Genomic DNA, 25216 nt, shown 5'->3' on the forward strand with positions numbered 1-25216 from the left:
TCCAACACTTCGGCCGCTGGCTGCTGAACTCGGGTGCAAGCTGAGCGGCGGAGCATGGGTTCAGGGTGCCGCTGGATGAGAGAGAAGGGGAGGAAGCAGGTGTGTCTCTGGTTTGAAGCCCCTAATTTTTTGAGGTGAGGCTGCTACTGTCTGTCTGTCCCTCAGATCCTAAGAGAATATGCTGTGACATTTTCTCTGTGGGGTCAGAGCCTTCAGGCCGATATGATTCCATGATTCCCAGCCTGGCCTGGTGCTGGGTCGGGTGGGGGAGCCATGAAGTTTTGCCAGGTGCACAGCCAGGCCTTTTGCTTTGTAACCCACGTTTTCAGGTTCAGCTCAGGTTTATTGCTTGGGTATTGTCTTTGAAGGCCTCAGCTGTTGTGACTGTTGACAGGTCTCTGCTTGTCACTTGAGCTTTCTGAGTGGGTCTGGAAAAGGGGAAGGGCTGTGGCCTGCGATCAGGAGGACCCAGAGAACCCCGTTTGGTATGAACCAAAAGTTGTGCCTTGCCCATCTCAAGCCATCTGAAAAAGAAGAACCCTGTACCAGCTTCTCAGAGGAGGCTCCTGGCAAAGCCCTTGGAAAACGAAGCTAAGAAGACTGTGCCTCCAGGGAATGTTCTTTGCCTGTTGTTAGCTTGGCTTTGCAAGGGCTCTTTAACTCATTAATGAATTACTACCTGAGCCCTTGCTATGCGCCAAGTTCTGTGCTAGGTGCTGAGTGTGAGTGACGCCTAAGGGGCCCTCCCTGTAGAAGTTGCGGTCTAATGGAGGGAGGTGCAGGCAGAGACGTTGCTCCCCGGGCTGTAGGAGTGCTCTTTGGTGTGAGCAGTGCTTTAGGAGAGCCCAGTGCCCTCGGAGGAGATGGTGTGTGAGCAGCACAGGGAGTTCCATGAGGAGTGAGGACCTTGTGCAGAGGCCTGGAGGCAGGAGAGGGTCCCACAGGATCTGAGACTTATACTGTAAGTGCCCCATGGGGACTGGTAGCAACGGATGTGGGCAGAGACCAAGTTAAAGGAGTTTAGCTTTCATTCGGTGGTCAACAGACCCCTCCCCACCCAACTTCATTGAGGTATAACTGACATATAACAGTGTGTAAATGTAATTTATACAATGTGATTTGATGCTTATATATATTGCTAACTCAACAGATTTCTTTTTAACTTTTAATTATGGAAAAATTTTAAGTTATGCAAAAAGTAGACAATAGGAGAGTGAACCCTACTCTCATCCTGTTTCAACAGTTAACCCATGGCCAGCCCTGTTTCCCCCAAACCCTGATACCATCTCCCTCTCTCTCTCTCTCTCTCTCTCTCTCTCTCACACACACACACACACACCCTGCCCCACAACGCCTCTCATTCATATCGCTTTGAAGAGATCCCAGAGGGACTTGTATATCTATCAAGTCTCACCTGTGGCTTGTAATGGATTAATTCAGAATTTGGAGGCCTGGAATGATTAGGTGCCACTTTCTGATTTCATCTCATTTTCAGAGAAACTGCTAAATGTCCCCTCTTTCTTGCCTTTCAGTGGGAAGTTGGTGTCTCCAAAGTGGAAGAATTTCAAGGGCCTGAAGCTCCAGTGGAGAGACAAGATCCGGCTCAATAACGCCATCTGGCGGGCGTGGTACATGCAGTGTGAGTGCCACGTGAGCTGGGGCCTCCTGTGAGCTGGGGCAGGAGGCTGCAGGACCCCGAGGTCGGAGGGGGGTGACCCTCCAGGTACTTCCACCTGGAGGCCTGTTCACCTTGGGCCCCAGAACCCACTTTCGCAACATTGTGCCTCAAAGAGAAGCCTCTCTCAGCCCACCTGTGGAGACAGAGAACCAAGCCAAATCCTAGTGAACTGGACACTTCTCGGCCGTCAGGCACAGGGGGCCAACCAAGTGGCCTTTGTCATGAAGGTGCCCGTAGTTTGCAGAAGAGATGTGTTAGCTGGTTGCTCACAACACAGTGTGCCCACTATTACGATAGATACTTGGGCCCGGTGTCATAAAGGCAGAAGCAGAGGCAGAGGTTAGTTCTTTTCAGGGGAGTCACAGGGGTGTAGCAGAGAGGGGACATTTGAAGCATCAGGAAATAGTTCCCATTTTCAGCAGGTCTAAGAAAATGCAGGCCCAGGCCTTGTTCTGTCTCCAGCTGCCCTGGGTGACTTCTGTAGGAGATGGGCACGCTTGGCCCTGTGGGTTAGGCTGGTGTTTCCACAGCCAGATTCCCTTTCTTACCGCCCTTCTTGACAGACTCCTTCTCTTTAACCTGGACACCTGTATTTGTCCGAATCCCCTTTTCTAAGGGAAAGAGAAGGAAAGAACAGGTGGGAGGGTCCTACCCTGAGGGGACGGGTGTGGACAGAGGGGCAGGGCTCCTTGTAGGGTCTTGGTCTCAGTGATGATGTCTTACCCCTCTCCGCCCAGATTTGGAGAAGCGCAAGAACCCTGTGTGCCACTTCGTCACCCCACTAGACGGCTCTGTGGACGTAGATGAGCATCGCCGGCCAGAGGTAAATGGCACGTGATCGCGGGGCCAGGAAAGGAACTCGCCCTCACTCAGGAGGAGACGACTCACCGTGGGCTGGGAGTGAGGGTTGGGTTCCCTAGTGGGAGACCACAGGGCAGGGTGCTGGGGTTGCACTGTACTGTCAGCTGTTGTGACCTTGAGAAGCCATGGGTGTGTGGGGAGTAGGTGGCTCACCTTTCTTCTTGGAGGAGGCTGGCCAGGGACTGAGGGCTGTCCAGCTGGGACTTCCTCTCTACTTTCTTTGACATCAGTGTTTCTCTTGGTCAACAGGGAGGGATTTGGGCTCCTTACAATTAAAAAATGAACTCAGGCCCAGCCGGTGTGGCTCAGTGGATTTAGCGTTGTCCCATGGACTCAGAGGTCCTGGTTCCTTGCCCAGGTTATGGGCTCGATCCCCAGTAGGGGGCATGCAGGAGGCAGCCTATTGATGTTTCTCTCTCACATTGATGTCTCTCTCTCTCTCTCTCTCTCTCTCTCTTAAAAAAATCAATAAAAAAAATATGACCTAAAGATCTTTATATACTGTGATGGAAGAATGTTGAAGAAATAGTAAATGAAAAATAAGCAAGTTGCATAACAATATTTTGGTTTCTGTGTTGTTGTCAGTCCTCACCCAGGGATATATTTCCATTGATTTCTAGACAGAGTAGAAGGGAGGGAGGGAGGGAGGGGGAGAGAGAGAGACATCAATGTGAGACAGACATATCGACCCCAACTGGGGCCAGGGATCAAACCTGCAACTCAGGTACGTGCCCTTGACTGGATATCAAACCCAAGACCCTTTGGTCTGTGGGCCAGTGCTCTAACTGATGAGCCAAACCGGCCAGGTGAAGTATTTTAGTGTCCTTATGTTAATTTATTAAAGTGTGTATGTGATTATACATGCATAGGAAGTATTTAGAACAGTGGTTCTCAACCTGTGGGTTGTGACCCCTTTGGGGGTTGAACGACCCTTTCACAGGGGTTGCCTAAGACCATCGGAAAACACATATTTCTGATGGTCTTAGGAACCAAGACACCGCTTGTCTATCCGTTTCCAGGCAGGTCCGCCCACATGCAGATACACCCACATACAACATGAGGAACTGTATTAAAGGGTTGGGCATTAGGAAAGTTGAGAACCACTGATCTAGAAGGATATTCAGAAATCTTTTACTGCCCTGGCCGGTTTGGCTCAGCAGTTAGAGTGTTGGCCCATGAACCAAAGAGTCGTGGATTTGATTCCAGTCAAGGGCACATACTTCGGTTGCGGTTCAGTCCCTGGCCCTCATTGGTTGGTGCGGGAAGCAGCCAGTCGTCTCTCATGTCGATGTTTCTCTGTCTCTTTCCCTCTCTTTTTCCCTTCCACTCTATCTGAAAATAAATGGAAAAATGTCCTTGGGTGAGGATTTAAAAATATATATATATATATATATATTTTTTACTGGAGGGGAGACTCTTTTCCTTTAAGCTCTTCTGCATTGTTTTACTTTGTCCAAGCATTTACTGTTATGCTAAAAGGAGAAAAATTGCAAGTAACCTAATGAAGACAGTTTTGAGCAACCAGACACGACCTGACGTTAGACACGTTAAGGTATCGTTTTGTTAGGTCTGGTAATAATGTTGTATTCACTGTGAAGATTCTTCACTGTCAGAGACACACGCAGAAGTGTCCTTAGGTGAGAGCTGTGGCTCTTGGAATATGATAGGGTCTGACAGCGAATGGGCTCTGAGGGGACCGTGACGTCCTGGTCTCCAGAACATCTCAGAGATGTTGTAGGAGGACGCACGCCCTGCGTCATGGCTCATTGGAACAAAGTACTCTTGGAAGTCAATCATTTTCCACCTGAAACTTCTGTGACCCTTTGAAAATGCAGCAGTGGCTACTGGAAACATGCGTCTGGGTGCTACCCCTGGGTCTCTAGGGCTCCCCACGCCGGGGTGGAGGGCTCTCTGCTTCGCGGCCTGAGCATTGTCTGACCCCGTCCAGTCCAGGCCCTCAGCACCCACGTTGCTGAAGTCCCCCCTTGGTTATCACATCCTCAGATAGAGGCCACTTGCAGCTCAGAAGAGGGGGACACACTTTGAGAATGAAGTCATGGGCCTGCGGCGGGGCTCTCGCAGCTGGATTGCCGGGGCTGACTTGCAGCCTGCATCAGACACTGCTGAGTTCATGGGTGACATCTGCTGATGCACCACGGTGCCGATTTTCATGCTGACCTGTATCTCTCGTAGGCCATCACCACAGAAGGGAAGTACTGGAAAAGCCGCATTGAGATCGTGATCCGGGAATATCACAAGTGGAGAACCTACTTCAAGAAAAGGGTATCTGGCTTGGGCTCCAAAAAGCATGTTGGGGAAGCCCCTGCAGAGGAGGGAAGAGGCCGACTCCTGCGTTCAGAGCACTGTCCCTGAGGCTCCATAGCTGCCCATGGGACCCAGGATCCCAGCTGCCTGAGTGACAGCCTGCTTGGGACGTGATCCTTGCTGTCAGCTTCTCCAGCTCTGAACGGGCTGTTCATTCCACAAACACTGGTTAGGAATTTCCTCTGCCTGGCGTTGGCCTGAGGACGGCAGGGAGTCAGGACCCTCTCCTGCCTGCGTCCCAGAGAGGGGATGCCTGGATGCTTCCGGGCCCACTCACTTTTAGGGAGGGGAGGCTGAGGGTCTCATTCCCTCCCAGGGCCCTAGATAACCACCTTGTCTCTCTTTTCTCCACAGTTACAGCAGCACAAGGATGAAGACCTCTCCAGCCTGGCCCAGGTGAGGGAGCTTGGGGGCTGTAAGGACCCTCCTAGGAATGCCCTTTTGACAAGAAACAGCAAAGACTTGGGTGGTTTGACAAGTAAGCCCTGCAGCAGAGGGGTGGGGACAGACTCTTCCTGGGACTAGAGAAGGGGCCACCCCTTCTCACAGGAAGGACCTGAATGGCTGAAGAAACGGGTCAGTTCTCCGCTCGGCGGGCTGCAGGGGGCTTCTCCCTGCCGCTCTGTAGACTAGGGAACAGGACGTGGTTGGAAACTCTGAGTCCACCGGCGCCTGTTGGGTTCCGTTCCCCTGTGGCGGTAGGATGACGACATGCTCTATTGGCACAAACATCAGGATGGATGGAAGACCCCGGTCCCAATGGAGGAGGACCCGCTGCTGGACACAGACATGCTCATGTCAGAATTCAGCGACACACTTTTCTCCACACTCTCCTCGCACCCGCCGGTGGCCTGGCCCAACCCACGGGAAATAGGTGACCCACCCCAGACCCCTGGTTTCTGTGCCCAGCTGGCTTCCTGCTCTCTCGGCCCACCCGGGGCAGGCTTCATTTCACCTCGGGCCCTCTCTGAGCTGCAGCGTGTCCCTTGTTTAGAGCAGACAGGAGGATTGTCAGCCTCACTGACATCTGAAGACAACATGCATTGAGTGTGGGGACTGCACACTGAGCCTACTTGGGCAGCACTGTGAGAAAACGGGGTTTGGTCTGTATCAGTTTCACAGTTCTGATTCTGTCCCCTTAGCGGAGAATGCGTGCCTAGGCCAGGTGACAGGCCTATGACTCACTCTAAAGAAAATCAGATGTACTCTTGGGCATGACCTCACCTGGCTGCATTCAGAGGTCCAGCTCACTCCTCAGGGAAGAGCCTGCAGACTGAAAGTTAGAACGGGCGGGGGACTCTGCATAGCTGCTCACGGGTTCCTGGGAGTGTCTGTTCCTGATACGCAGTTTACTTTTCGTGCAAAACTCACACTCTGTCCTGCATTCTGAGGGTGGAGAATGGCCATGGAGGCAAAAATCCTAGCCAGCAGCCCACATTTCTTCTTGGAAGAATCTAGATGTGAGCAGGGCCACATTTGTGTAGGCCTTTCGTTTCCTGCAACCTTGAGAAGGCAAAGTGATTCCTCTGTCTCCTTTCTGATTCTTACAGCACATCTGGGAAATGCAGACATGATTCAGCCGGGGCTGATTCCTTTGCAGCCCAATCTGGACTTCATGGACACTTTTGAACCTTTCCAGGGTGAGGACATGGAGCAGAGAGAGAGCATGCTACCTGCATCTCCTTTGCCCAGGACAACGCAGACCAGTGTTTCCCTTTCATAAAGGGAGCTGTTAGAATGGACAAGGGAGCAGGGAGGACTTAAAATTTTCCCAGAATTGCTTTCTTTTTTTATTATAGCTGCAAACTCTGGAAGTTTCTCGGGGGCATTGTTCTGGAGGAAATTGGTCTTCTCACTCTCACTGTCTGAAGAGCCTCTGGTTTGGCCATGACTGTGAGCAGTTCTCCCTCTAGGCAGCAGAGGGCGCCAACGACATGGCCACCTCCCAGCAGTTTCCTGCAGTTAGAACGGGTCCTTGAGCTCCTGCCATTGTAAGAGCAGGTGAAACGCCAAGCCTGAGAGTATTTCAGAGCCCACACTAGTTGCCAGCATGTGTGGTTCCAATTAGAGGGCCTCTTTCTGTAGAGTTACCTCATTGGGGGATGCCCTCTGGCCATGACATTCCTCTGGGTAAGGTGGGATTCAGTGCTTGATTTGTTTGCATTTTAATTCAAGGAAGTGATAAGCACATGGAGCTCAAAAACCCTGATGTTGTCTTTCAGACCTCTTTTCTTCCAGCCGCTCCATTTTTGGCTCCATGCTGCCTGCACCTGCCTCAACATCTGCACCAGATCCCAACAGCCCACCTGCTCAGGTAGAGGGAGCTGGGGGAGGGACACAGGGCTGTCATGAAACCTCTGCAGCCAGGGCTAGGCTAATGACATCACCAAGCAGTCGTGAGCAAAGTGCTAGGGGTTGCTAGATGTAGTGCTGAACACATGAAATTATTCTAGCCCCCTTGGAAGCATCCTAGAGATTCACATGGGTGGAGCCTGTCTCCACAAACGCATGGTCCTGCCTAAGGCTCCAGACAACCTGTGTGCAGTGAGCTCTGTTCTGACCGTTTGAGACAGGGGTAAGCAAGACAGCAAAAAAACATGCATTGCTAATGAAAAGAGATTCTGTGTATTTCTTTTACTTTTTACTTAGCAATCAACAGAAGTTGTTTACCAGGTGCTTGGGCTACAGAGCCGAGTGAGGTAGAGCCCTTTGCCCTGAGGGGTTCTCAGGCTGGTGCCTGTATCCAGTTAGACACCAGTAACCTGGCCCATCTTCTTCCATCTGGCTCTGGGAGGAATTTCTAACGTAGAGATTGAGATCTGAACAATTGATTCCTTATAGCATTTCCCTTTTAGGAAGAGGTGACCTCTCTAGAAGTTGATACATGAAACTGTCCTGAGGGAACCCCATGAGCAGCTGCAATCCAGGCTGCCCCTGCTCTGTAACAGAAGATGGCAGGGGCTTTTTGGGGACCCCTGCTGGACTCCAGAAACAAGATATTCCCAGGCTGAGAGCCAGCTATGTGCAGACAGTCACTTTGTCTGAGCCTTATGTTATCATTTAGTTTCTAATGGAAACAAGACCCCTGTTGACACCCGGGGAGACCTAGATCCATCTCCCAGATCAGCATAACGGGACAGGAGAATCGCCTTTGTCCCTTCTGTCTAGGGGTTCATCTCAGATGCCTGGCAGACATTGTTGGACTTTGTGTGTGTGATCCCAGCATTTCTTCCTCACTTCTTTCTCTTCCCTTCTCAGGAGAGCATCCTGTCCACCACCTCTCTCCCTACCGTGAGCCTCCCTGACAGCCTCATCTCATCCCCTGCAGCCACTGCCCTGGACCCCACGGATAGACCAGGCTGTGAACGCACGTCCCAGCCTGAGGACCCCTTTATCCAGCCTGCAGACTTTGGTCCCTCTGCACCCCCGCTGAGTGTCCCGCAGCCTTTCCTCCCCGTGTTCACCATGCCTGTGCTCTCGCCCAGCCCCGCACCGACGCCCACACCCCCTGCCGTGCGGCTAGTCCCTCCTGCCGCCTCCCTGAGCCCCCCGACTCCACCCGCCTTCCTGCAGCCACAGAAGTTTGCTGGAGCCAACAAGTCCCCTGCTGTCACTGCCCACACGGCTTCCACCACCCTCACGCACGATGCCTCTGCCACCTCCTTCAACCAGGGCCAGGGCCTTGTCATCACCCCTCGCCACCCCGCCCCCTCCCCACCCCCCTGTGGCCTGGCACTGTCTCCAGCCACCCAGCAGCCAGCTGTTGGGCCTCCCCAACCCCGTTTAACTTTTGTACATCCCAAACCTGTATCCTTGACTGGAGGGAGGTCCAAGCAGCCCCCCAAAATAGTGCCTGCTCCCAAACCAGAGCCTGTATCCTTGCTGTTGAAGAATGCTCACATCGCCCAAGGTGAGTGGGGAGGGAAACTGAAGTGTCTGTCTCCGAGGCTTGCAAATTTGTGCCCCACACACATTACGATGTGAAAAAAGTTGTGAAATACTACATGTGATTGATGTAGTCTATTTTCTATTCTGTGCTTTTTTAAAGTTAATCTTAACCTGGTTTGAAAACACACAGTCCTGATCATCTCTTTCTTGGGTCTGTAATCTGTTCCCTCAAAGGGAAATTACAAAAAAAATGTCAGGTGCCTTGGTGGCTTTGTCTTTCTGTGCCCTGCAGTGAGGAAAGCTGTGTCTTAGTGGCAGCTAAAGGGTCATGTCTTTCTTCTGGGGGCCCACTGTGGCTTGGCCAGGCCCAGGTTCAGTGCTAGCGTTAGGAGCAGGTCCCCGAGGCATGGAGCCTCCCTCACCTTCTCCTTGTTCTAGCAGCTGCCTTCTCAGGACAACCACAAGCAGTGATCATGACAGGCCCTCTGAAGAGAGAAGGGATGTTGGCTTCTACCGTGTCCCCGTCTAATGTGGTCATCACGCCTGCTCCCATTGCCAGGGTGAGGGCCCTGGACAGACCTCAGCACCCTTCAACCTGCAGCACGGTCCTACTCTTGGGCGGACCTCTCCCAGCGTGACTGTGGTCAGGAGTGACCCCTCTCTCCTGTGTCACCCCAGGCTCCTGGAGTCACAGAGTTCCCCAGGGGCATCCTGGTGACAGACCTGGGCCATGCCACCAGCAGCCAGCCTTCCCCCGTCTCCCGGCTCTTCTCTCCAAGCACAGTTCAAGACTCCCTGGTGAAGGGCGAACAGGTCCCGCTGCAGGGGGGCAGTCCCCAGGTCCCTGCCGTGGGTTCCAGTGAGTGCTCGCTATGGCTGGGACGGTTGGGGCTTTGCGAGTGAATGATTGGGGAGGCTGCCTGTGGGGTGCCCCAGGATTGAGCTTGGGCTTACAGGCCGAGCAGCGAGGTCTCGTAAACCTGCCGTGGCCCAGGCTGGGAAAGTGCTCAGCACAGGGCAGGGCGGAGCACAGCGCAGAAGGGGCGCAGGCGGGTTGCAGTGTGAGCAGCCAGTGAGCTCGGAGACACTCCGCTCTGGCCTCCCTCGGAAAGCGCTCGGCGCAGGGCAGGATGGGGCACAGCGCAGAAGGGGCGCAGGCGGGTTGCAGTGTGAGCAGCTAGTGAGCTTGGAGACACCCCGCTCTGGCCTCCCTCGGAAAGCGCTCGGCGCAGGGCAGGATGGGGCACAGCGCAGAAGGGGCGCAGGCGGGTTGCAGTGTGAGCAGCCAGTGAGCTCGGAGACACTCCGCTCTAGCCTCCCTCGGAAAGGCCAGCCTCTGAGCCGCCAGTTCCGATCCAGAGAGGGAAGGGCTGAGGGACCCTTGTCGACAGTTCCCAGAGAGCATTAGCCTGGGGCTGCCGCCGCCACAGCCGCCACCCCGCCAGCGTGGCCGTCACAGCTCCCAGGCACTGCACCCGTGAGCCCACTTCCACGTGGTGGGCCTTCCACCGGGGAGACAGCCAGGGTGGCACTGACTGCCTGGTGATGTCTGAAGAGCCAAGAGGTCAGGGGTAAAGGATGTGCCCGGAGCTGTGCCGCTGGTGGTGGGGGTTGAACCAGAACTTGGGCTCCTTCCTCTCGGGAAGATGAACCAAAAGTTCACGTGGTCTGAAAGGCCATGCACGGCTGCTGCGGGAACTGTCTTCTGCCTCGGGAAGACACGAGGACGAGGCCTCTGCTTGCAGGGACCAGACCGAGGACCTGTCCAAGGACAGGTTTAGAAGAATAGGAGCTTCAGTGTGCAAACCAAGACGAAGACTAGTAACGAGAGGCCCGAGTCACGTGGGGAAGGGTCAGGCAGCGTCCCGGCATGCGCTGAGGCTCGGTGCAGGAAGTGAGCTGTGCCGGCGCCGAGGCCTTGGGAGAAGCGGGCAGTGGAGAGGGCACGGACTGGAGGCTCTGTCCAGCGGAGGGGAAGAGGCTGCGGCTCAGGGGCTTCCTGGGAACAGACGTTGAGTGGTCCCGCTGGCATAGGTCATGTGGTCTGTGGTTGGAAGGGCGTTTTCTATTTTTTTAGTTAAAAGAGTTTGGGGAGTGGGTTAGGTTGAAAAAAGTATAAGGAAATGTATCTGGAGACAAAAGAACAAAAGAACAGCTGCCTGTGTTCTCGGCACCCCGGTGAGGAGAGCCTCCCAGACTGCAGGGGCCCCAGCTGCTGCTAGGTGGCTTCGCAGGAGGCTGTTAGGAGTGGGACCTTTCAGAACTGTCACGGCCCCGAGACCTGTGACCGGCCGAGCTCAGGCCACCTTGCATTCTGTGTGTGGCCAGCCCTCGCCAGGCCTCGCCTGGGCCCGACAGAACCCTCGTGGGGAGTTGGGAAGGATGTTTCTGGGTTTGCTCGGGGCTGCCATGGGAGGTTCAGGATGGGTTTCCGAGTCTGGGGACTTGCTGGAGGTTCCCTTCGTGGGCGAGGACTGCAGCAGGCGCAGCCTCGCCGAGCCCACCTCTGGCCCTGTCCCTAAGAGGGGTCTCTGTTCTTCTCAGGTCGTGATGGCCCGAACTCAGGGCAGGCCTCTCCGCGTGCTTCAGAACACAGCCCCAGTCCTCAGTCTCCCCAGGACAGCTGCTCAGGGAAACACTCTGCAGGTCTCAAAAATGTGGCTGTGTTGAAGGTATCACGTGGCTCTTGGAAGGATGGGGAGGCAAGGAGTCCACAGAGGGGCCTTGGGGACAGCCACATTCCTTACTAGGGACACACTGGAAAGGAGAGCCATGGGCTTGGCTGGTGCTCCCGCAGGAGTAGTGTGGGAAGCATGGACGTCAACAACTTTAATTCTGGGGTTAAGCTTCTTTCTCCACCCCCACCCCCTGACCAACCTGTGGAAGCAACGCTGAACCCTGTAATGAGGCAGAAGTGTCAGCGGGGAGAAGGGACAGTAGAGGCTTGCGGGTCTGGAAGTGCACATCAGCAGTGTTTGTTCCTCGCGGGACTTTGAGGTCCTCGCCTGCTCCACGCTTCAGGGTGGTTTCCTCGAGCCCTGGCCCGTCCCCTCCCGGCTCCTGTTGGGCCTTTCAGCTTCCTGTCACTCCTCCTCCACTTAGCTCTCTAGCCTGGCCACAGGGTCCAGCCTGCCCCCAGCAGTCAGCAGCAGGTTGGGAAGGAGGGCGGCAGCCTGCAGCGCGCGCCCCACGTCACAGTGATGGGCCGATTCCCCAACAGAACCGGCAGATGAAGCACATTTCAGCCGAGCAGAAGAGGCGCTTCAACATCAAGATGGGTTTTGACACCCTGAACAGTTTGATCTCTAATAACTCCAAGCTGGTGAGCTGCCAGGGGGCGCTGGGTGAGGAGCCGTGGTCCTGGGGCGTGGAAGCTGCTCTGACCCCCTGCCTGCCTGCAGACCAGCCACGCCATCACGCTGCAGAAGACGGTGGAGTACATCACCAAGCTGCAGCAGGAGCGCGGCCAGATGCAGGAGGAAGCGCGGCGGCTGCGCGATGAGATCGCCGAGCTCAATGCCACCATCCTGTGAGGCGGGGCCTGGGGCTTGGGCTGCCTGGCCCTCACACTGCGCCACAGCAGGACCCTCTGTGTCCTCGGTGCAGATGGATGCCCCTTTGTGGCAGCACTGTAGCTGTTGTCCTCCTCCTTCCCAGACTCCTCTCGGGCCTGTGCTGGCCTGACAGCCAGCTGCCCTGCCCATTCAGTGCCCACAGGGTCCGTCCTTGTCACCAGCTGCTCTAAGCTTCCTCTGACTTCCTGTCATTTCAGCTCCTGCCAGCAGCTGCTCCCTGCCACAGGAGTCCCCGTCACCCGGCGCCAGTTTGATCACATGACAGACATGTTTGACGAATATGTAAAGAGCCGGACCCTGCAGAATTGGAAGTTCTGGATCGTATCTTTGGGTTTTCTTTGCCCACCCCACCCAAAACCAGTGTACCAAAACAACGGGCATCCACACTCTAGTCCTTTAGAAAGATTCCCTCCTAGGGGTTGTCATTCAGTGCATCAAGACAGCAGGGCTGGTCTCCTCCAGAGCAGGGCGGGGGACCTGGCCCGAGAGAGTGGGGCTTCCCCGGCCAGTTCGGGGCAGGGCTTCCCGGGTGGCCAGCACTGCTCTGGGGCCTGGGGAGGTAAAGACAGTGCCAGAGCCGCTTGCACGAGGAGCTGGCGTCCAGTCCACACATCTTGGCAGCCAGCTCGTCCTTGGAACAGCGGGAGGGTGGGTGCCATCTGTGTGGCAGGTGAGGAGCGAGGCTCACAAAACCAAGTGGCAGAGCTGGGTTTGAAACCAGCTCCCTCCAGCTGTTCTCTGTGCCTCAGGCCTTGAATGAGGCGCCTGAGGCGCATGTCCTGTGCGCGGAGCCCTGTCTGGGCCGAGGCCTCCCTCCGATGGCAGCAGGGTCCTTAGGGGATGGCTCCTGCCTCGTCACTGCCCACCCACCACCGCCGCCTCGGAGCAGACATTCTGCACAGGTGGCGAGTCAGCCACCACCTCAGCCTTGGGCGTGCCGGACAGTTCCCGGCGTACGGTGTTTAGACTTAGGGTTTTCCAACTTTAGGGTGGTGAAAAAGTGGTGAATAATAAATTAACATGAGATAGTCAGCACTTCATTATAAAATAGGCTTTGTATTAGAGCAGTGATTTTCAACCAGTGCGCCACTTTAGTCAGAGGCACGACCTCTTTTCTCCTAGATTGTCAAATAAAAACATGGCAACAGCCAACAACAATAGCCATCTGCTGTGAATGAATCAGAACTGTACCCATTCTCTCTGTCAGAGCGGCAGAGGGTGCTGCACGGTCTCAGTCACCAGTCTGTGCCGTGAGAGGAGAGGCTGGGATCACTGCGAGATGACTGTCCCGCCGTAGGCTGGTGGAAGGGTTCTGAGCACGTGCTAGGCGGGTTCGGCTGAGCCCGGTAGGTGTGGGACATGCATTTTTGACTTGCGATGGGTTTATCAGAGTGTAGACCCGTCACCAATGGGTCAAGGAGCATCTGTGCGTGTCAAGTATGTTATGTTCATGTCATTGCATAGTACCCATTCCAGACCAAAGAAACTTGTCTGTCCCTGTCTACAGCCTGCTCAATGGTCAGTTCCAGGCGCACGTGATCTTAGCCGAAAGGCCGAGAAGCGGTAGTGGTCAGTTCCAGTTAGATAGGAGCATTCTAGGTGAATGTAAGGGCACACTTACCTCGTCCAGATGTCTCTCCACAATCTGGGCACAACTACCTGCCAGTCCCAGGGGAAGTTGGTCACAGGCCCTCTTTTCTGCTTACCTTTCCTTTAACCCACGTGCCACGCAGTTCAGTATCATCATCAAGCCGCTGTTTGAGTCCTTCAAGGGGATGGTGTCCACCAGCAGCCGGGAAGAACTGGAGCGGACGGCACTGTCCTGGCTGGACCAGTACTGCTCCCTGCCCGTCCTCAGGCCAAGTGAGTGGACGCTGCCCACGCGGTAGGGTTGGAGGCTCTCGCCTTTCCCGCTAGTGCCAGAGAGACAAGGGCTTGGTGCTGCAAACCCCGCCCGCTACAGCAGTCACGCAGACCGGCCCGGGCACCAGGGTGGTGCGGTTGTGCAGCCCTGGGCCAGAAATGCCCGCTGTGGGGCAGGGAGCCGGTCTCCCAGCGCCTCTCCAGCTTATGTTTATTGAGCTTTTACTACTGGCTGGGTCCTTGCAGGTGTTTCCCTGTTTAATCTGCGTAACTAACAAAGCTAGGCCTGTGTGTTAAGGGTGTAGAGAAGGGATAGTAACACCAGTGGACAAGAGGAGCTTAGGATTCTCCACCTTTCTGCAGGAAATGGATAGGGTTTGGAGAGTTCTCTTAAAGGCAGAGGGGTTTTCCTGGTGTCTGTCCCTCAGTCGAGCTCAGAACCTCTCCTGTGGCAAGCATGAGAGTCACGTGATGGTACTATATAAGATCACGTGTGTGTACTGTGTGGTGGGGCTCAAAGCTGCCCCTGCACCGAGTCCTCAGGCTAACTCCCCCTCCTGTCTTCCAGCGGTGCTGAACACCCTCCGGCGTCTGAGCACCACCACCTCCATCCTCACAGACCCGTCCCAGCTGCCAGAGCAGGCGGCAGAGGCTGTGACCAGAATTGGCAAGAGATCGGGGGAGTCTTAGCAGCGCTTAGCGGGCACGTGCCACACAGGATGCAGAAGAACCTTTCCCGCCGTGGAGAGGAGGCTGCACCCCACGCCTCTCCTGACACAGAGCTTCAGGCCTCCCTCCAACTCTGCCAGGCCACTGGCTGCTCAAACACCGTGCTCAGGTCTGAAGCAGGTTCGGGTCCTGCCAACGGCAATAGCCCATCTTTGGGAACCCTTTGCTGTAAACTCTCACTCAGCGACCTCAGTCACAACCACCACTGCCCTTGGGGCAGCCCAGACGGGAACACAGCAGTCCCAGTCCCGACCTGCTGGCCTGCAGGGCTCACGGAAGGAGATGGGGCCAAGGAGGCAGCATCTGCTCCTGGCGCTAGGAACCAGGTCCCTTCCCAGTCCCTGTCTGTCATGTCCTGGGTGGTTGTCTCCTCTGAAGGATTCCTGCACCTGCTCTGGCCCACCCCTGGGGCACGTGGAAGGCGTCTCCCTTCCTTCCTCACACTCTGACCTTGCAGACACTCGGACAGCCGCTCAGGCCGCTGCACGGCCGCTGCCTGGGGAGCGCCAGAGCTCACGTGCGGACGCGGGCGGGCGGGGGAGTGCACAGATGCGAAGCTGCTGCCCTGGCTGGGGGCCTCCCCGGTGGCGGCTCCTCTGTTCCCATTCAGCTCCACGTGGCATGGCGGGGCAGCACCCCAGCACTGCGGCTGGAGAATCGGGGTGGCGGCTCGGCCCGGGGCTTTGCCAGGCGTCACCTCACAGAGTGGCCCTTCCACCCTGTTCTCCACCTGCGTCCACACTCAGCCTTGGGCGAGCCAGCAGTGTCCAGCGGACATGTGTGACCCTTCGGGTGAAGCGTTAGCAAGGCCAGACTCTGTGGTGTTTCCATCAGCCTGGTCATCTTGTCTGCATTGTTCAAACTGTAACAGTTCTCGGACCAAAGACGTCACACGCCCAGAGACTGTCCTGTCCTGTGTTTGGAGGAAGAACTAGAATGTCTACAAGCGGAACTCTGAGGTGGCCAGCTCCAGCTGTCCCTACGTGTCTCCCAGACCAGACAGTAGAGAGCTCACCCAGAGTTGAGGTGGAGGGGACCCGGGAGCATCGGGTTGTTTCCGAGTGGGAACTGTAGTAGGGAGGGTTCCGAGGAAGGGCCCCGAAGGGTGGTCCGGGCCAGACCCCACCGAGTCTGCGCGAGCAGCTGCAGGTGAAGGGCGCTCCGGCACTCAGGAAGCCGGCCAAGGGTGCCTCCTTGTGGAAAGAATGTGCTTTTGTCGTTTTGCTGTGAAGTTCAAGGGCCAGCTGGCTCTGTCCTCACCAGAAGTGGAGAAGACAGTACTGGGCAGACTAGCAGACCGGGGTGGGCTTTGAGGGAGCTCGGGGGCTCTTTGAGGGGGAACCGTGGCTACCTCCTGAAGTTCCAATCCATTAGGAGGCTCCCCCTGGTAACTGGAGGCCTGAGGGCTGTGCCCAGAGGGTGGCCAGCCCCGCCTCAGCCTTGGGTGATGGAGGCTGGATGGGGTTTCTCTCCCTGTTGCCATCCGAGCAGCTACCTCTGCCACAGGTCGCCGACCTGTCACCTGCTCCCTGGTCTGTGCTTCAAGCTTGTACAAGAGCAGTGTGTGGCTACCCTGTCAGTCTCCCCAGAAAACAAGTTTACAGGCCTTCTGGATCCCTCTCCTGAGGGCAGGCTCAAGACAAGGCTGGGCTGGTTCTCCACCCCACTGGGACGTGGTAGGAGAACGTCTCTACCCCCAGGGTGAGCCCCAAGCCCCTTCACAAGGGGAAGGCCACTGTGTGAGACCCCGCCAGGGCCAGAGGGACGGGGGACACGTCCGCAGCTGCGAGGCTCACGGGGGCTCGTGCCCGGCCCTCCCCAGACCTGTGCCTTCAGAGACCACGTAGGTGGCCACGGCGCGTGGCCCCGCCTAGACCCTCCTGAATCCGTAGCTTTCTCCCATCTCTTTCTGGGAGTCTTTTAAAAAAAAACTCCATGGGATATAAAATCGGCCTCTTGCTTGTTTGGCCTACCTCTCTCCCTCTCCCTTTTGCTGATTTAATGTTCAGATTCTGTTTTGTTAAATATTTAAGGCTGTTAGGATGTATGTGACTTTGAAGGGTGTGTGTGTGTGTGTGTGTGTGTGTGTGTGTGTCTGGCTTGTGTCTGTTCTGAGATACCTACTTAAATCCATTTCTCTTGGTGCTCACCGTTGCTGCGGCTGCAGGGCCACAGAGCTGTTTCTCTTGCTGCAGGCACGATTGCTGCTTGTCCCGAGGTTTTCTCGTCTGGCAGTCTGGCTGATGGACCTGGACAGGCACGAGGGCCTCTTGAGCTCCGCCTAGGGTCTCCAGCCAGGGCGTGGGGAAGCCGGGGCAGTTCGCCAGCAGCCTGCAGCGGACACTGTGGGGCTGGCTTGTTTACACTCATTTCACTCCCACTCTTGTCGTTACTCCCGTAAAAAAACTTTAAAATGCTGACACTTTGGAGAATGAGAAAATCAATCTGAAAAGGAGAAAAAAAACACCCTGTCTGGCACATCAGTGTCTGCAAGTATTTCTGTGAAATCTTTCTGTGCCATCAGCCCTGCACCCTGCTGCTCGCCCTCAGTGAGCGTGGTGCAGAGGCAGAGCGGCCCCGTGGGGCTTTCTGGAGGGTGAGGGCCTGCCCCTCCAGCCTCAGGCGGGTCACACACCAGCTGGCTCCCCTCAGGAGGTCCCCAGCCCTGTGGCAGAGGTTTTCACCGCGTGGCTGGAGGGAAGTCGTCCCCACGTCAGAAGTTAGTGCAGGGGGAGGGGGTGAAATCCCAGCATGCCTTGTTCCTGGAGCCTCTAGGATGAGGGGTGGTCAGGGGTTGCCATGGGGATCCTTGGGCGCCCAGCTTCCGTCACGTCCTGTCCTTACGACCTGACTCTGCTTTCCCTTTCCAGAGGTCAGGCCTGAAGGTTTTTTGTGTTTTTTTTTACTGTGGCAAATACTTTGGCACCCCAGGATGGTGCCAAACTCCTTTGTCCCACCCCAGATGAAGGGGTGTGGGAAGGGTGACATTGCCTGATCCTGGCACACCCACCTGTAGAAGGGGCCGCGCGCTCCTGTCTCCATGTGCAGTCCTGGCCGACTTCACCCAGCTTCCTCTCAGGCTGGGCCTCCTTCTTTGAGAGGCCCAGCTTCCCACCTAGACGATCATGGGACAGCAGGGTTGTTTTAAGATCCCAGGTGATGACTGTCCAGCTGGACGATCGCTCATCAGAGGAGCGGGGGCTGTCCGCCCATGGCCAGCAGACTCGCTGAGTGCAGGGGCTGGGCCATGGGCCGGCCGGCCTCAGCTCAGTGTTGATCTGCCCAGGCAGGCAGACCGGGGCGTGGCCTTAGCACCCTCCCACGCAGCAGCCCTCCCCCCCGTGGGTCCCTGGCCCCTCGATGTTCCTCCCCCCGCCTGGGGTGTGCGTTGGGCTGCTCTTTCTGGTGGGAGAATTGCCTTTCCCTAGAGATGCCCTGCTTCCCATTAGGCTCTGTGGTAGGTGAGCCCCCCTCCCCCCGACTCCTTACACTTAGCTTTGCAAAGTGTTCCTGGCTGGGCCTGGTTGGGATGGGAGTCGGGAGCACCCTGACGTGGCAGTCTGGGGTCACTCAGGCTCCCTGGCAGCTGCAGGCCCTGGTTTTGGGCTTGGTGCCCTGATGCCTCATGTATTAAGATTTTCCCCATATCTCCGGGGATGAGGTGGGGGGATGGGGAGGAGGGTGTCAATGAGGAAAAAAAGGAGAAACGGAGAAACATCTGTAACAAAAAATAAAATAAAAAATAATCATAGGTTTCCCCATGCCTGAATGCAGGGAAGGGGAGAGGAGAGCGAGGCTTGAGGGGGGAAGGGCTTGGAAGCTCAGCGTGTCCGAACCATTCAGTAGCGGCCTGGTCTTGGCCCGCTCAGCAGGTGTTTGTGGTCGGAGGGTCCAGAAAAAGGGAGAAGTCTGAGGAGCCCTGAGTCCACCTGGCTCAACTACCCAACTTTCTTTCCCTTCTGAGAACTTGGCTTTCCTGGCTCACTACACAGGGGCTGTTCTCTTGTCAGGGCTTATGAAAATCCGCCTCGGAGAAAGAAAAGGGAACTTTTTTTATATTGAATGTTGGCTTGGAGTGTGTGTGTGTGTGTGTGTGTGTGTGTGGAATTTTATTTTTGTGAAATTCCTTTCCAATTATGTAGCAGAATTCACCTTCATCTCCCAAACTTTGGGTTCCACAGACCACCTTGGGGTTGCTAATTTGAAGATGCTCTTCTGCATTTCTGAGCAGCGCTGTGCTGCTCTCAGGAACGGAGGTTGTGGAGGGTTGGGAGGAACCGAAGTTTTGTACGTTTCCATAGTTTCCATCCTGCAGTGCAAAGGTGTGGCGGCCGCGGTGTCCTCGCAGGGGCCCAGCGCAGCCTCCCCTCGCCCCGGCCGGCCGCCTGCTGCCGCGGCTGAACCCTTTCCACGTTTCGGGTCATCGTGTGCCGGTTCGCTTTCTTCTGTCGTGAGCTCTGGCGATTGCATCAGGGCTTGTTCAGGGGCCGGGCATCCCTGTGGTCTGGGAAACCAGCCCCAGCAGCCCCAGTGGCCTTGTCCGCCAGGCTCCGGCCTGCGCCGGCCCGAACATGGCCCCTCCGCCCCGCGCCGAGAAGCCTGTTTCCACCAGCTGTATTCAACACTACAATGCAGTTTGAAACTAGATTTGCATCCAGAACAATAAAAAGCCGTATTTTTGGGAAGCCTGTGGCGTGTGGTCTTCAGTGCCGCCCTGTTGAGCTGTGGTAGGATGGCGAAAGGGGCGCAGGACAGGGTGGTGCCCGTGCTGCTCACTCTCGAACCCTGAGGGTGGGTGCGGCCTGCAGTGAGGCCTTGGGGTGAAGACAGGCCAGGTGGGCAGGTTCGGAGGGGCGTCCAGAAAGAAGGTGGTCCCAAAGAGAGGCCTCTGCCGAGAAGGCCAGTGACGCACTCCCAGGTGACAGTCCTGCCCCTGAGCTCACCAGGTGGACAGTTCAGTGCTGCTTGTACCCGCTACCTGCTCCTTCACCCGGGCGTGGGCAGGCGGCATCGCCCTGCGTGCTTCACGGCGCTCACGAGGGTCGCGTCAAGTGCCTGTCAGCGTGCCCAGTGACCCCTGAGGCACCGCCCTCGAGAGCAGAGGTTACCGTCAGTGTGGCCCACACGGGCCTGGAACCCAACGGGTTCTTCGTTGTGATGGCCCCAGGTGGCCGGGGTCTCCCTGCTCACCGTTGACCCAGTACCGTAGATGGAAATGCTGGCACGTTAACAGTCGGAAAGGTCCTTTGTTGTGCTGAGGTTTCGATGATCTCGAGTCCAGAAGCTTCTCTTGTCCATACCCTTTCCCTGTACCCCCTCCCCCACCCCAGCTGCTGTGCCTGGACCGGCGACCCAGGAGCTGGGCCATGCTGTTGTGCAGGTCGCCGGCCCCCGTACAGAGCTGCTGGCCGGTTCACCGAACAGCTGCCCAGATCCGTATCGACTGAAATGCAGGGCTTTGGTGCACAGGTTCTTGTCAGATCAAACCCCAACACCTCCCCCAAGGGAAAAAGGTCAGGACACAAAACAAGATGTGGGGCCGTAAGAGTTGGGGGCCCTAGAGAGAAGTGAGTGGTTTATGGGTTCCTTTGCGCCACAGGGAGCTCAGTTGCCATTGAGCTAGGCAGCAGGTGTCTGTTTGGTTCTTTGGAGTTTTCTGAGCCCAGCTCTGTTATGTAAGGAAGGTGCTTGGGCATGATCTGGGGAGGGTAGGACTTGGATAGGGTGGGACGAGGAACAGAATGTCCAAAGGGAGTGGGGCCACTGTACAAGCATTTCTGTCCCTCTGCCAGGCATGGTCCACTGCAGGGAGGACCACACCTCTGGACCCCGCAAGTTGGTGGTGTAGTTATTCCTATTTATAGAGGAAGAAATAGTTGCAGTGACATGGGTCAGAGAAAGAAGGCTAAAGGGTCATTCTTTAATCTTGTAAATGGGCTCTCCATGCACCAGATCTGAACATCATCCTTGATGTCTGCCCCCTCACCGCCACCAACACCAAGTCCTGTCAAGTTTGCCTTCTTCATTTCTGCCAAGGTCATGACCCACATTTCCACGTCCACTGCCATTGCCCAAGTCCATGTCACCATTCCTCAACCAGTTCACCTAATGATGTCCACCCCATTCTGTCTTACAGTCCATCTCGTAGTCAGTGCGCGCTTGGGGAGTCCGCGGAGGTCGGTGGTGCAGGCGGCGGGACCGGGTAAGATGTCAAGCAAGGGGGCCGCCGGCGTGGGAGATGCCAAGCGGACGGGCGCCGGACAAGGTTTAAAGGTCGACTCCCATGGTTACATATTGAATATGAAAAGTCGACATTAGTGATATACAGGCTGTGATTTACTAATGAGGTTTAGAGATGACGAGAATTCCCTGAGTGGCATCTGAAGGCGCCTCATCTCGGCCGTGGACTCAGTTCTACAGAACACAGCTTACCCACGCTAGCAGCTCTTTTTTGGTGTGTCAGCATCTGAATGTCGCTTCTGTAGGGTGGTATGGTTGCACTTGTCCTAAACTTCAGTAAGTGTGCTGCCGGTCTCTCCATTTCAGAGAATCTCCACATACACAGGAGTAGAACAGTGTAATGGACCGCGTACCCATCGTCCGTTTTCACAGTGATCTACTGGGCCAATGTTGTCATATCCCCCCCCCCCATTATTTTGAAGCAGACCCCAGAGACCGTAGGAATTTCATTTGCAAGTAGTAAGTGCCGTTCCGGCACAGCACGCAGGCTCGCCACGGTGGCCGCTGAAGGGCTGCTGAAGGCTTGGGGGAAGCTGCAAAATCACAGTTAATGAGAAACCTGGGGAGTGGGGAGTTCTGATTGATCAGATTTTTCTGTTTTGCCGAACTATTAGCTAGAAAACCCTTCTTGTTTGAAAAGAGGAAAGGCTGCCTCAGATAAGCGTCTACCTTCCTGCCCTGATGGGTATGGTGCAGCAGTCTGTCTAATCTCTTCATCTAGTCTGACTGATTTTTGCTCCCGGGGGACGTGACCCAAAAGGGCTAGCTGTTTCCATTACAGGTTTGCGGTGGCGGTGGGGCCCGAGTGAGCAGGAGTTAGCAACCCTTCCCACCTGCCCCCGAAGCCCTGATTCCAACCTGTGGGTGTCTCCCGAGTCCCCAGCTCACCCATCCATGGAAGGGAATGGCCCACTGGGGTGTACATACTGTACCTCCTCCCCCACACCTGCCATGAGTTTACCTAATGTTCTCTTTCCTCCAGTCCGACCAAGGGGCATGGGCTGAAGGCTGAATTTGAACTCGGCTCAGGGAACCCAACAGGGACTGTATTGGAGACACAACAAAGCCTGTGAGTGATGGGGTAAGCCCGGGTACACGAGGAAGGGCAGGATCCAGTCCTGGGAGGGGACAGGCATGTCCCCACGGAGGTGGCACCCGAGTCAGCAGCCGGCAGGACAGGCAGGGTTAGCCAGGCACAAGGGAGCAAAACCCACGGGAGAGCACTGTCCACAGGCAGAAGGGTCACAGATCTAACCCTCCACGTACGCTGCTGGGCCCCTGGCTCCCCCTGGGGCTTTTTCTTGTGTTATCTCCTCTGTCTCATGAAGTTTTCTCCTCTTCCATTTGACTCATTTCTCTCCACTCACAGTTTCTTTCGAGTCTCTCGTTCTATCAGCCTTGCTTTAACTTTCTATCTTGCCTGCCCAAACTCTTTCATCCCCAGACATTCTGCCTTTTTTCCTTATCCTCCCCTGAGGACATTTTTGCATTCATCTTCAGATAAAGCGAGAGGGAGAGAGAGAGAAACATCGATGTGAAAGGGACACATCGAGTGGCTGCCACCCACATGACCCAACCGGGGCCGGGGACAAACTGCAACCGAGGTACATGCCCTTAGCGGGAACCGAACCCGGGTCTCTCTGGTCCGCAGGCCGACACTCCAACCGCGAGCCAAACCGGCCAGGGCCTTTCTGCTTCTTGATACCCCACTGCTCAAAGCAAAATTTCAGATGTCGCCCTTGCTTCTTCCCTTCACTTCCGGCCTGCAGTCTATCGGGGCATTCTGTCAATGTTACCTCGGAAATAATCACGGTCCAGTAGTCCTCCCCACCCCGCGGCCATCACAGCCGTCCAGCCTGCCGCGGCCTGGCCCGGTGAGTGCGTCCTCCGGGTGCCCCACCTTGTGGCTGTCCATCATCTCCCCAGAGCTAGCATCAGCTTTCGGAAGACACTGGACGCATTGTCCTTGCCCTGCTTCAACTCGTCCTCTGACTCCCGATTGTCTTGGGCCAGTGACAGTCTCTCTGGGCCGGAAAGTCTTCCTCTGCACAATGTGGCTAATGATGCTTGCCGTGAGGAGCGGATGGCCCCGCACTATCACGTCGGCTGCTTTGCTGTTCATCGCCTCTCTTCCCTGCCTTCTTCCCCATTCCCAACAAACCGTGCCTTCCGTATTTCTTCTTTTTCTTTATTGATGTTGGAGAGAGAGGAAGGGAGAAGGAGAGAGAGAGAAACATCGGTGAGAGAGAATGTTGATTGGCCGCCTCCTGCACGCCCCCCACTGGGGATCAGCCCGCAACCTGGGCACGTGCCCTGACCGGGAATCAGGCCGGCGACTTGTTGGTGCAGGGGCAACGCTCCACCACTGAGCCACACCAGCCGGGCAGGGCGCTCAGGTGTTACTACGCCACTGCCAAGACCACCCTCCTTTTCAATGTCCTGGGTCATTCCGAGTCTCCCTGCCCCACAGCATCCTGCCCCTCCCTTTGCATTCGTCAAGTCCTGCGCTGTGAATTCTTAAGTGTCGCCGACTGTGGTCCCATTCCGTGCTGGGACCGCCAGGGCAGGCCAGCACTGAGTTACGTCCTAACAGAAGCTTCTTAGCTCTGAGCCGACGGGATCGGGAAGGAGCGTTCAGCTTCCTGACACACACCCTTTTCAATCAGCCTCATCTCTGAATCTGTCTGCACCTCCTCCCAGCACCTCAGACCCCCTGCCCCTGCAGGATGGAGTCCCCGGTCCTCAGCCTGGCCCTCAGTGTCCCCAATGCAGTCTCATCTCCCATCACTGCCTGTGACCTGGCCCAGGTCCCCAAAAATGAACTCCCTGTGGTTTCATAGCCATACCCCACACTTCTCCCCTCTGCCCTTGCCGACGTCCCTCCCCGCGGAAGGCCCTGGTTTCCTCCTCTCTGCAGCCTGCCCTGGCCCACCCCACTGGGGACTACCTCCCGTGCTCGTTCCTGTCACTGACGTCACAGGCCACCGTCTGCTTGGTGGCTGTCAGTGCTGCATTCACGTGATCACCCCTTCCTGAGGACAGGGACCACATCTCGTTTTATCAGCCATCTACCATAGCACAAAGCGTCTGCGTCCTGGGCTTTTACTTAGTGATTTAAATCACATCTGCCACTCACTGCCCGGGCTAATGCAGCAGCCCTGTGTATACGTGCTATCAGCCCACTTCAGAGATCAGGAAGTTGAGGCCTACAGAGCTGCATGACTTGCCAGATGGCACCAGCACCAAGTATGACTAGAGCTGTAGACATGGGCGTGTCTGACTGGCGAGCCTACCCTCTCCCCAGGTGGTAGCAGCTGACCTTTCCCAGCCCCGTGCTAGGCATTTTCTCTTATCCCATTTTTATTCTTAAAAGATCCTGTATGGCCCGGCCGATGTGGCTCAGTGGATCGAGTATCGTCCCGTGGACTGAGAGGTCCCGGTTTGATTCCCGGTCAGGGCACATGCCTGGGTTGTGGGCTCGATCCCCAGTAGGGGGCGTGCAGGAGGCAGCCGATCAATGTTTCTCTCTCACATTGATGTTTCTCTCTCTCTCCCTCTCTAAAAAATCAATAAAAACTTATTAAAAACAAAACAAAACAAAACACAAGCAACCAAAGGAAAAGTAGATAAATTATGTTTCATCAAAAATAAAATTTTTTGTGTGTCAAAGGACACTATCAAGAAAGTTAAAAGACTTTTTTCCACACAATGGGGAAAAATATTTGCAAATCATGTATCTGGTAAGGGTCTGCTAGTATCTAGAACATATAACTTCTACAACTCAACAATAAAATGAAAAATAATGCAGTGAAAAAAATAAAAAATAGCCAAATGTGGAACAATCTAAATGTCTTTGAATTGATAAATGGATAAACAAAATGTGATCTATATGTATATAAATGGAATATTACTCGGCAATGAAAAGGAATGAAGCACTAACACCTGCTACAACACAGATGAACCTTGAAAACATGATACTGACTGAAAGAAGCCGGTCACAAAAGAGCACCTATTGTATGATACTATTTATATGAAATTCCCAGAATAGAGATGAGGT

At 55.4% G+C, this 25216-nt stretch overlaps 1 protein-coding gene across 1 annotated transcript in view; it reads left to right on the forward strand.

Annotated features, from left to right (window-relative positions):
• LOC118639805 (MLX interacting protein) overlaps window positions 1–19246 on the forward strand; it is a 56424-nt gene extending 37178 nt beyond the window's left edge. Inside the window, exons 2-17 of the mRNA XM_036276338.1 lie at window positions 1533–1639; window positions 2416–2501; window positions 4733–4822; window positions 5219–5260; window positions 5567–5738; window positions 6415–6504; window positions 7087–7178; window positions 8123–8774; window positions 9194–9312; window positions 9431–9611; window positions 11297–11424; window positions 11973–12074; window positions 12154–12281; window positions 12525–12648; window positions 14061–14190; window positions 14759–19246. Coding sequence (XP_036132231.1) covers window positions 1533–1639; window positions 2416–2501; window positions 4733–4822; window positions 5219–5260; window positions 5567–5738; window positions 6415–6504; window positions 7087–7178; window positions 8123–8774; window positions 9194–9312; window positions 9431–9611; window positions 11297–11424; window positions 11973–12074; window positions 12154–12281; window positions 12525–12648; window positions 14061–14190; window positions 14759–14880 — 2365 coding nt within the window. The 3' untranslated portion in view covers window positions 14881–19246. The remainder of the gene's footprint in view (window positions 1–1532; window positions 1640–2415; window positions 2502–4732; window positions 4823–5218; window positions 5261–5566; window positions 5739–6414; window positions 6505–7086; window positions 7179–8122; window positions 8775–9193; window positions 9313–9430; window positions 9612–11296; window positions 11425–11972; window positions 12075–12153; window positions 12282–12524; window positions 12649–14060; window positions 14191–14758) is intronic.
• The last annotated feature ends 5970 nt before the right edge of the window (window positions 19247–25216 follow it).

Source organism: Molossus molossus, unplaced genomic scaffold, assembly GCF_014108415.1.
Source record: "Molossus molossus isolate mMolMol1 unplaced genomic scaffold, mMolMol1.p scaffold_m16_p_22, whole genome shotgun sequence".
Lineage (NCBI taxonomy): Eukaryota > Metazoa > Chordata > Mammalia > Chiroptera > Molossidae > Molossus > Molossus molossus.